Below are 11,051 nucleotides of genomic sequence, written 5' to 3' on the forward strand. Positions count from 1 at the left end.
AGTCCAGGGGAGCACACAGGCTATGGCTCAGTAAGAGCTGTAGTTTAGTTGGCCAGTGTGTTTGGTAAATCAGTCTTCCAAGGTATCTCTTTTAACCCATATTGTCTGTTTAGCTTGTAAGTACTTCATTTTTCACAAGTGTGTGTTCAACATAGTTGGCTCCTGATCCCATCTGGAGTTCTAGCAATGGCTGAGGTGGAGGGTGCTCTAGTCCAAGTGCTGCTTCTGGTCACGTGATGCTACATGGACGGATTACTACCACTCCTGGCTGACTTATTTTTTATCTTTCCTTAGATTACCTAAACCCAGTGGAAGAGAACCCATTTGTTTCCCGACGAAAGAATGGAGATCTCCAAGCTGTGGACAACCCAGAGTACCACAACGCTCCCAACGGGCAGCCCAAAGCAGAGGACGAGTACGTGAACGAGCCATTGTACCTCAACACTTTCGCCAACACCTTGGAAAATACCGAGTACCTGAAGAACAATTTGCCGGAGAAAGCCAAGAAGGCCTTTGACAACCCAGACTACTGGAACCACAGCCTGCCCCCACGGAGCACCCTCCAGCACCCGGACTACCTGCAAGAGTACAGCACAAAATACTTTTACAAACAGAATGGACGGATCCGGCCCATAGTGGCAGAGAATCCTGAATACCTCTCTGAGTTCTCCCTGAAGCCTGGCACTGTGCTGCCCCCGCCGCCCTACAGACACCGGAATACCGTGGTGTAGTGGCTGTGCTCTCACAGAAGTAGAAAGGCAACCCCTTGTAGCTGCCTCACTCTTACTCTCTTGCTCTCCCTTTCTCCTTGCCGTTGTCCGTCCTCCCTCCCTTCCTCCCTCTCTTTCTCCCATGAGCTTCCTCTTCTTGCCAGTTCACTCATTTTTGATACTTCTAAGTGAAAGGATGTTTTGGAGTTGGTTGCAGATTGGGTTTGGAACCAGGAAGGAAGGAAGGAAAGAGACTGAAAGAAGGCATGTACAACCTGGCCTTTCCCACTTTCCGCAGATGCAGGGGGTTGGATGCCCAGAGAAGTCAGTTGGTACCAGGAAAGGCCGGTGGCAGTGCTGCTGTCGAGCTCATTCTCAGTGATTCAACCAGACAGTGTAGGGAAAGCCACAGAAAGGCTGATTCTTTCAGCAGGAACTGATGAGAGTCTGTACAGCACTCCTGGAAATCTCCATGCAATTTCCATCAGGGTGAAAAATGGACAATTTTTATATCCTGTGTGATAGCGTAGTAATTGAGATTGAGAATCCAATTTCTTTCTCTAACACTTTCTATCCCAGCAACTGAAAATGGCTAGTGTAGCTTTTCAAAAACATTCAGATCTTCATTGTGTCTTTCCAAGAAATGATGATGTGATTCCCACATACAGCTGAACCCTTCTTCTGAGCCACACCGTGATTTTGTGCCAATTCCCAGCCACAGAGACTCCTGCTCAGAACTGGTACCCTGAAACGACCATTTTTGTATGTGTGCCAACACAACAAACACTTTAAACACAAAATACCTTTCAGAAGAGAGTAACAAAACCACACCTCCAATATGTTCCTTTTGAAGCTAAAAAACAGGCCAAGAAATGAAGATTTGTATGCCAAAAGCTTTGCTTTCCTATTTTATACCTGCTGACTATAAACACTTCAAACAATCATCACTAATTCTTCCCTCTTTTTCTTCTTCATGGTCATGAAGGGAGCTGGGGATGCTGTCAGGCAACACTGAGGATAAGACAGAGAACTGAAGAGTCTGATAGGGGTCACTGATGTTCTGTGGGGTGGGGTGGGAAGGGTCCTTTAAACTGGAAGACAGACACTGGACTGGAGAAAACGCACATAGCGGTTCACTGGAAAGTTAGTTTGCACTTAACCTCTGATTTTATTTGAACTGTTTTCTGGATTTTGAATGAAGCAATATGGAAGTGACCAGCAAAATACAAAATAATAATTTTAAATTAAAAAAAGAAATAATAATTATATGTAAAGGATGACTGTGGAAATGCCAAAATGAAGCAAATCAAGTCTTTGGAACAACGTCTGCCAGTTCTGAGAGGCTGATGCAGTGACTGCTTTAGAGAATACAGTGACAGAGCAGCCAGCTCTTCCTGCTGCTGTATGAAGGACAGCAGAGCAATCCCTGGAAAGGATCAGAGGAGGCAAATGTCCTGCTCTGGCTTGCAGCACAGTACAGAATACCATTTTTCTAAAAGGAGGATTACTCTGACACAGAAGACAGTGCATATGAGGTTTGAGAAGTTAAAATGTGCATGATTTGCAGAGCTTTCTGTCAAAAATGTAAATAAGTATGAGTCAGTCTCCTTGCACTTAGTTCTGCTTTTATCAACCTCATTTTTTAGGTAGACACCCCCTGACCTGCTCCTCTTTGGAAATCTCTTTCAAACCAGAGTTCTGGACGTTTTTAGTGACTGGGGGCAGGTGGAGCTGGGAAAGGAGGCATAAGGGCCGGAGACACCGAGGCTTGCTCCTGGCACACCAAGACCGTGTGTGTAAGAGCATTTGTGAGCCTACTTCCCACCAAACATCTTAAGGAACTATTAGGTACCTTTGGAGATCTGCCTGTCTCTATCCATCAAGGCTTTTAAAGCGAAGAAGCAAAACCTGGTGGATGGCAATCTTGGGTGGTGCAGCAGTATTTCAGTTTATGTGCTTCAGTTCTGTTAGGGTTGAGATCTTTGGGGTGACCTAACCTGGCAACAAAACCAGCAACAACCAGTGGTCTGGAAACGGCATCATCCTCCTCTGAATTCCTGCCATTGCAACAGCTTGCCACCTTTAATCTTAGGGAAGCAGAGGAAGGAGTAAGAAACAAGCAATAGTTACCCAAAGCTTGGTGGCTGAGGGTCAGCTTGACAAAAGTGTGAAGAGATTTCAAACCTGAGTTGGTTGTTACCCTTGTAGATGGAAAACAAACTCTGTGATCACAAGGCTGTTTCAGCCAGTGAGCTGTTTGTGCATCAGGTGTGTCCCGACCAGCTGCAACCAGGTGTACGCTGAGTACATATCTGAAGGTTCTGAAAGCAGCAAGAACAGGTACAGATCTTTGAGCTGTTAAAAGGAGATCTTCGGTCAAGTCGTACCAAGGTGGTTTGTAGTGACAGGACCAAATGGCCAGGAGACCACTGTCATGGGATAGATGGATACAATCCTGCACTGAGGGGCCTCTTCTGGTGCCTCTGGTAGCTCCTCACCATCTTAGTGGGACACGGGCAGGCACTGGGCAGGGGCTGGGGCTCAGAGGGTGGAACGAGGCCCTGGATGGCTGCTCCAGGGAAGGTTTCCCCACAGGAGTGCTCACAGGGTGTCGTCTGATGCACAGGCCAAGGTCTGCCAGGCTGGGACAACGCTGCCAAGCTGCCTGGGGACAGAGACGGGCACAGGAATGTGCGTGTCCCGTTTCAGCACAGCAGCTGCCCACAGTACCATAGGTAGGTAGAGGAGGGTTGATTTGTCCCTGAACAAGTCTTGTAATAGAGTAACTCCTAATGGAGAAAAAACATAAAATAAAATCCTGGCACAGCTCACATGTTTGAATTCAGAGATGAACTCAAAGGCTGCTGGGGCAGAGGCAGGCACACCTCCAGAGCCAGGCACTGGGATGGAGCTGCTCACACAAGCTGAGGCCTGTTTGTTCCTCTGGTAATGAAGTCGTGCTCGTGTTGGAAACAAGCCCGTGGAGTAATCCAAATGTAAATACTGATGGGGTTTAACAGTTTAATGTTTTATTTCTTACAAGGCTTGAATTATTTATTAATTTAATTTGTTGACTGTGGGTGTGCTATAATACATTAAGTAACATGGAAATGCAGAGGTTCCTGCAAGTGGGGCAGCAGAAAATCTGGAACAGGAGCTTGGGCTCTGCCTGGCAGCCAGGCTGAGCCATGCTGAGCCGTGCTAGTGGGGTCTGGGATAGCAGAGGACAGGCAGAGGCTTAATGAACACAGTGATTTGGGATGAGGGAGAACTCCTCACACTGCAGCTTCACAATTTATTTTTTTTACTATTTTCTGAGCTTCTGGTTTGAGTTGCAGTTGCCAAAACTGGCCCTTGTGTTTTGTGCCATGCTAGTCACTACCCTTGCCCAACTTGGCAAGGGTCAGTGTGGTTTTGTCAGATTGGCCTGTGTGGTGCTGAGGCTGCTGCTGAACCAACCTCTTTTCCCTGGTGAGAGAAGCAGTTATCTGAACCCTGCTCCTTTCCTCTGGAAGAGAAGTTCTGAGCTATGCTGGCAGGTTTTGCCTCCTTGAAACAGATAGTTTAACCATGGCTAAAGAAAAAAAGGGGAACTGACAGAAGAACTGTTTGGCTGCTTTAATCTGATCAGCAGAAACACCTGGCTGTCCCTAACTTGCATTTTTGCCTTATTGGGTATTGCTGCTGGCTTGGTGAAAGAACCTGGGCAAGTGCACGTGGCAAAATCATGGCAAGCATTCAACTGGGATTCATATGGGATGAAAGATGAGAGCCAGGCTCTTTAATGCATAATGACAGATTTGGGGGAAAAGCACATATTTCCACACACAAACTGCATTTTGTCAGCACAAAGTAGCAGGTGAGCGCATCAACAGAAGTGCTTTGGGTGTAATTCACTCTCTAATGCTACAGAAGTATCTGTACATGGCACACTTGGGTTTTGTGGGTTTTAGAATGCAGTCTCCTGTTTATAAATGCTCTCCTTCCTCCTTTTGTGGCCTGTGTGGCAGGAGAGCAGTGACCAACTTTTCAAAAGCATGTTTTTACCCGAGTGTGGATCGGCCTTTGTCCAAGGCACAAAGCAACGTGCTAAAGGAAAGAGAACAATAGCTTATTTTTTCCTGGTCTCTTTCAGTGATACTTGTCTTAGCTGTTATTATCTACCTGAGGGTTATTGCAAGCAGACATGGATGCTGGGGCCGATTGACTCACTGTAACACAATTGGCTGAAACCAACTACTTTTGAGTTTACTTCTTCAGCTCTTTTCAGATTTTTCTTTTTCTGCAAAACAGCCAGGAGGGATTCTTACATGGCGATTGGCTCAGATGTAGCAGAGTATTTACAACTATATTTCAAACAGGTTGTCTCTCTCAGGTAGCAAGAGATGGAAATAAATCTGCAATAGGAGCCACCATGTGGGTCTGTTTCAGGTACCCTGAAATCCTTTTCCGTGTACAGAGAAATGTTGTGTTACCTACCCCTGGATGTACTGCTTACTTGGTAGGAAATGTGCTTCTTGACTGCAAGGCTCATATGCAATGATCTGACACGTGTTTCCAATAAAGATTTGAGAGGGAGAGCATTTCCCTCACCCTCAGCCACCATCAATCCCAGCCCAGAAGGAAGGAAAGTGGCAGTTCTGGAACAGCAGTTCAGCCCTGACTCTATGGATCCAGTCTTGCCATAGCTTTAGGTAGAGCTGAGCAGCACATGGGAGAAGTATGAGCTGTGAGGTGAGTCAGCCTAGAAATACAGCTTGGTTTTGGGGATGGAAAATCAGATATCAAAGAAAAAATCTTTTTTTGTCTAATGGTGTGTCTGTGTAGGTGTTGTGTATCATGGTGGTAGCTAACGGAATGGTGGGATTGTTTGAGCTCTTTTATTCCATCTGGGAGATGAGGAGAGACTGGCACAAGACAGAATGAGGCTGTTGGTCATGTAATTCCCCAGGATAACTGGAGGCATCCCTGTGGGCTGTGCTTCCCTGGCAGCCCAGGTATACAGAAGGGACAGCAACCACTGCAGCACCCATGAGCACACACAGGGACACTCACACTCCAGCGTGCCAGCCCTTTAGGGAGGAAGGAATGGGAGCACCAGATGTGCCCAGGGCTGGCAGCTGGGCAGTGCCCGTGAGTCAGGGTTGGCTGCTCCCCTCACCCTGCACAGCTGGTGTCTCAGGTCGTCCACCTTGGGTTTCCCAAGCACATTTTGGAACTGTGGAGCTCAGATAGGTGCTTACATGCTTGGAAGGCTGTTTGACTTGAGAGTGAATGGTGAAACAGAGGCTTTAGAATAATGAGAGCTGGGCCTGCAGTTTTCAGTCACCCCTTTGGCTCTTAGAGGGCACCTCAGAGGGGATGATGTCACCTCAATTTCCCTTTGGGAAGGCTTTTTCAAAACGTGGTGGCACATGAAGTCTCTGCACCTGCTCATTTCCAGCTCTGTCACTTGCTATAGACTCATTCAGGTGGATCTTCGACCTCTGCTGCTGACAAAACAGCTCATCCGTGGTTAGATAAAAATCTTGGATTTGGCTTCAGATTATTTTTCAGAAAGCCAGGGCTGGGTGGGGTAGGGTGGCTGGCTGTAGTGCTTGTGCTCCATCAGGCAGGGAGCTGCAGTTGTCAGTGCAGCCTCAGTGCAGCACCACAGTTGCAGCACCACTGTGTGTGCAGGATTCCCTCTTTTTTATTTTCTGCCGGTTGCTAAGCATTTGTTACATAGTTGGAAAAGGTCAGTGTTACAAATGGGGCTTTCAGATTGGGAACAAATAACAGAAATAAAGTTATATGGTTAGAAGCACCATTCTAAAATGTCCAAAAATCATGTCTCCATGTTAGTTTTAATGTTATTTTAGCACAATTTTATTTTACCACTGTGTGGAATAGTGGTTTGTTCCGATGGTAGACTCCTTGCTCTTGAGGAAATCAGGGGCAGCTGAGGCTGTTGGTGGTGGTGCTGCAGTGATGGCTGGGATCTGCCTGTAAGTTTGGACAATGCAGAGCAATTTTAGGGAACTTTGTGAGTGTTCAGGTGACTGATGGTGATGGCACTCAGTGGGGCTTGAACTGTAGCCAGTCTCATCTCCTAACCAGAGCCAGAGAGACACCTTCCGCCCAGGGGTCTGCAGCAGCAATACAGGGAAAGGTGTGAGGGGGAAGTCCAAGGACATCCCAATAGGAAACAAGAGGAGTCAAAGCTGGGTTTTTTTCCTTTTTTATTATTTAATTTTAGAAGTAAGTTTTGTGGACCTTGGCAGAGAGAGGTTTTAAGGGGAGTTTTGTAAGGCATTAGACAGTGTGAGTAGTTATGTCCCAGTTCTTCTCCCCTCACCAATAAAAAAGCCATGAAATCATGCTCCAGTGGTGTTCTGGATGAACCCTCTGGGATGAAGGTGCATCCTGCCCAGCACCCTCGGGCTGCTGGCTCAGGTGTGACCAGGGCCACAGGTACACAGAGCCATCGGCTGTCACTGAGCACCGCTTGCAAGCAGTTTGGTCCCCAGCCCAACCTTTTAGCTCTCCTAGGGGGGAAACACTGCATTGTCCATAGCACTCTGAAGACTAAACCCTTTTGGGATAACCACAGTAGGGAACTGTGACTGGTATTTTCCAAGTGTAGATATGTATGCCGTTCTTTCGAGGTAAGGTACTCTGACATATGTAGCATAAACTGGTCCTGCTGTTAAATGGGTCGATTATTAACTGAGCAGCTGTGTAGGGGTAGCTAACTTTGAATGCATGAAACCACTGTTCCTCTGGACATGGGACAGGAGCTAGGTGCTGGCTGCTTGTGGGGGTACTTATGGTGGGGTAATGCAAGAGGAAAATGCAGGTGAATGAGAAAACTGGTAATTTTTTATAGCATTTTAATGATGGAAATTGGTACCCATTTGATACATTATTCACAATGGTTTTAATCCCTTCTTTTGCCCGGTTTTTGCTACTTCCCCAACACTGTAAGCTAGAATTGCTAAATAGGTAGCAGCCCTAGTATAGGGAAGGGAAACTGAGGGGAAAAGAAGTCTCTTTCTAAGAACAGAGATAGCCAAATTGTATTTCCTGACCTGGTGGTCTTGAATGACTGACTTTTCAGATGAGGCTCAAATTCAGGCCCTGGGGGATGACATTACTGTCCCCTTGGAATCAAAGGCTCCCACCTGGGAAGTGACACTGGGATAGCACTGAGCTCCTGGTGACTCCTGATCACCGTGCCAGCATGGCCTGGCCCAGAGGAACCAGCAGCAGAGATGGGGTGGTCTGGGTTTTTGTCAATTCTCCGCGTTCTGAAAGAGCCACAACATAAAACAACCATACTTCTGCCTTATGAAGTACCTTCAGAAGAAGAGAGGTGTCAGCATGTTGGGGAAGACACTCATCTCTTGCGAAGTGATGCATTCAGAGTTAGCTGCCTTTCTGAAACAAAAAAAAAAAAAAAATTCAAAACCTACTGTATGTTACTTTGAAAATGTGAATAGTATTTTTATAGCTTGTTAAAGACACAGCTAGTTGCATTTGTAAATAAGGATAATGTTGCTTTTATTTTCCTTGTGGACATCATTGTTTGGAACATAATTGTCCTTAGGGTTGATTTGTATATAGGTAATTTGCTTGTGATTTAAGCCGCTCCTCCCCTTTCCTTTCTCTCCCTTCCCACCCTCTGGTTTTGGTTAGAAGTACCATTTTCAGCATTCTGTGTGATTCTGTGTTTTAGCACTATTGTGGTGTGTTCAGACTTTCTGCACTTGCTTACACAGTAGGGTATGCCAATCGTGTGTGGCGTAATGTTACTTTAACCTTTCGTTTCTCATATTTTAGCTGTCGAGAATTAAACACTGTTAAAATACTTACTGACCTGGGTTAATATTAGGTACATATTTTAGCATAATTTCCCCTCTTTTCATGGTTTCTTGGGTTTTTTCTTTTTTTCCTTTCCTTTCCCTTTTGTCTTGTTTGGAAGCTGGGAAGAAACCTGTGGATCTTCTCTTTGTGTGGTTCTATTCCCCACTCCCGTGTGCAGCCCGGAGTTTCTCCTCATGGTCCTTGGGGTAGAGCTTTATCTGTTTGTTAAGGCAAATGTAGACTGCGACCCACCTTGCATCAACCCACGCTCATCCCAGCTGAACAATTTGAAAACTGTTCTGCCTTTTTGTTACATGAATCTGTCAGAAATATATTTTTAATTTAATATAAATGAAATTCAATAAAATATGAAACAAAGTCTCTGTGCACATGTGAAATCTCTTGGAAGGTGGCTTGAGTGCTGTCAGTGCCACAGAGTCCCTATGTCCATGGAAAGCCCTGGCATGGCCCTGAGCTGGGGCAGCCACACACACCCTACAAACACACACAGAACCTCACACACACACCCTACAAACACACACAGAACCTCACACACACCCTACACACACACAGAGCCCAAAACATTCCACACTCCCCCCCTCCACACACAGACAGAACCCCTCACATCCCACACATGCCCTACACACAGGGATCACAGCCTACCTGACCCCAGTTCCAGCAGCCAAGTTCCTGTGGAGCAGCTCCTCCAGCAGCACCCCTCTTCCCTGAATATCCCATGCCCCTCCATGTGTGCCCTACCCCCACAATCCCAGGGTTATGCAGCTCTGAGGTTTTCATTCTTTTTAAAACAAACCATGGCCCACGAAGGTGTCAGTGCCTATGCCCTGTGCCCCAGCTCACTCACTGGCTGTCCAGTTGCTGCTCATTCACCCACAGCTGCCCTGGCTCAGCTGGGCTGATTTATCCCCCCAGCTTCATTGCTGGAGGCAGTGGAGGGTGGTGTGGGGCAATGATGCATCTGTATATTTAGACACATTAATTCAGTGCATACATCAGATCTAGCCCCAAGAACCACACACCCCACTATGCCAACAGGCACCCTCTGGGCATGCACCCCACACCTGCGTGCCTTCATCTCACCCCAGCTCTATAGCTTGGCCGTGGCTGGCTCTGCCTTTGGCAGCTGCACCTTTAAACCCAGTTTGAAAACACAGAGATGCTTCCCATGCTCTCAGACAGGCTGAATAAGCCCCCCCAGGTGCTGCCAGGTGCCCTCAGTCCAATGCCCACTCTGTGTCTCATTTAAAACCCATGATTTGCACACGGTCCTGTGAGATTTAACTGAGGCATTCCCTGCCAGTGCCACCGGTTAATTCCCATGGGGTCTGGCACATGCCCTAACTCAAACTGGTCCCACTGCCCCCAGTCTGCCTTGCTAGCTGGTGAGCATTGCCCTGCATTGCCAGGCCTCTGGAAAGCATTTTAAATTTAGCTAGAAACTCATAAAGGTCATTTGGCTCTTTGAGGTGCATTTTAAAACACTCCAGTCTCCCTGGATTGCAACTCTTTGTTTCATGAATGGCTTCAACATTTTATCCCCAGCAGCCTGGAAAGGTCGTTGCAGACACACACAGTTCTCAGTGTTGGAATGCTGGAATGCTGGAACATTCCCCACTGCCTTCAGGGAGTAGAAGCACAAGCTGTGTGTACCAACACCACTTTCTCAAAGCAGGCATGGGTGATGTTATTAAGCATTCACACTTTGGAGCTGTCAGGAATATAAACTCCATTTTCCATAGGAAGGGAAGGGGAAGTGAAAGAGCCCTGCTGCAAGCCCACTCTTCCATGTCCAGCCCCACACCACAAGGCCCTTCCACAGCTGGAGCGCACCCAGGGACACACACACGCTGCAAGGCTGCAGCTGATGGAGCCCCACACATTGGAAACAGTGAGATGCAGGGATTTGGGATCACTGTGATCTTTACAACATAATAGGCCACAACAGAACTTCAGCAACTCTTCAGAAGTGGGCAATACAAGTTTTATGACACATGCATACACACATGCAAACACACACCCCTTTTCCCCAAGTGGGTTTACTTAACTGGCCAAAAAAGGAAGGAAAGAAAAGAGTAAATCAACCACCTATTTTTCTAGTGAAATATAATAATTTAAAGCCCTCTGCTACTCATTCAGAGAAGCTTGGCAAAGACCATGGGGTTCAGGTGTTTAAGGTGCCACTAAAAAGCACAGTTTAGCTTTTGCAAGCAGTTTCATGCCGTATTGCTGGTGATAAAGTTCTTGGAAGCCCTCTGTCACTCATGAACCACATGGGTACACACATATGGAATTATTCAAACCTGACGCCTCATCGCTGAAAAAAGTTGATCTTGTACTGAAAGAAAAAAATATCTACAGGGGTTTTTTGAGGAATCTGTTTTGTTTTTGTAGTAGTAGTAGGGGGGTCATCCCCATTCACCCCAGCTGGCCCAGGGTATCCTCACCCTTCACAGTCTGGCTCATGACTGCCCAGTG

General features: G+C 46.7%; 1 protein-coding gene across 4 annotated transcripts in view; it reads left to right on the plus strand.

Annotated features, from left to right (window-relative positions):
- The window catches only part of ERBB4 (erb-b2 receptor tyrosine kinase 4), a 577,667-nt gene extending 568,734 nt beyond the window's left edge, over window positions 1-8,933 (plus strand). For all 4 annotated transcript variants that reach the window (XM_048309078.1, XM_048309080.1, XM_048309077.1 and 1 more), the window contains one exon: window positions 295-8,933. In XM_048309078.1, the coding sequence (XP_048165035.1) occupies window positions 295-731 (437 nt within the window). In that variant the 3' untranslated portion in view covers window positions 732-8,933. The remainder of the gene's footprint in view (window positions 1-294) is intronic.
- The last annotated feature ends 2,118 nt before the right edge of the window (window positions 8,934-11,051 follow it).

The sequence above is a fragment of the Corvus hawaiiensis genome, chromosome 7, assembly GCF_020740725.1.
Source record: "Corvus hawaiiensis isolate bCorHaw1 chromosome 7, bCorHaw1.pri.cur, whole genome shotgun sequence".
NCBI lineage: Eukaryota > Metazoa > Chordata > Aves > Passeriformes > Corvidae > Corvus > Corvus hawaiiensis.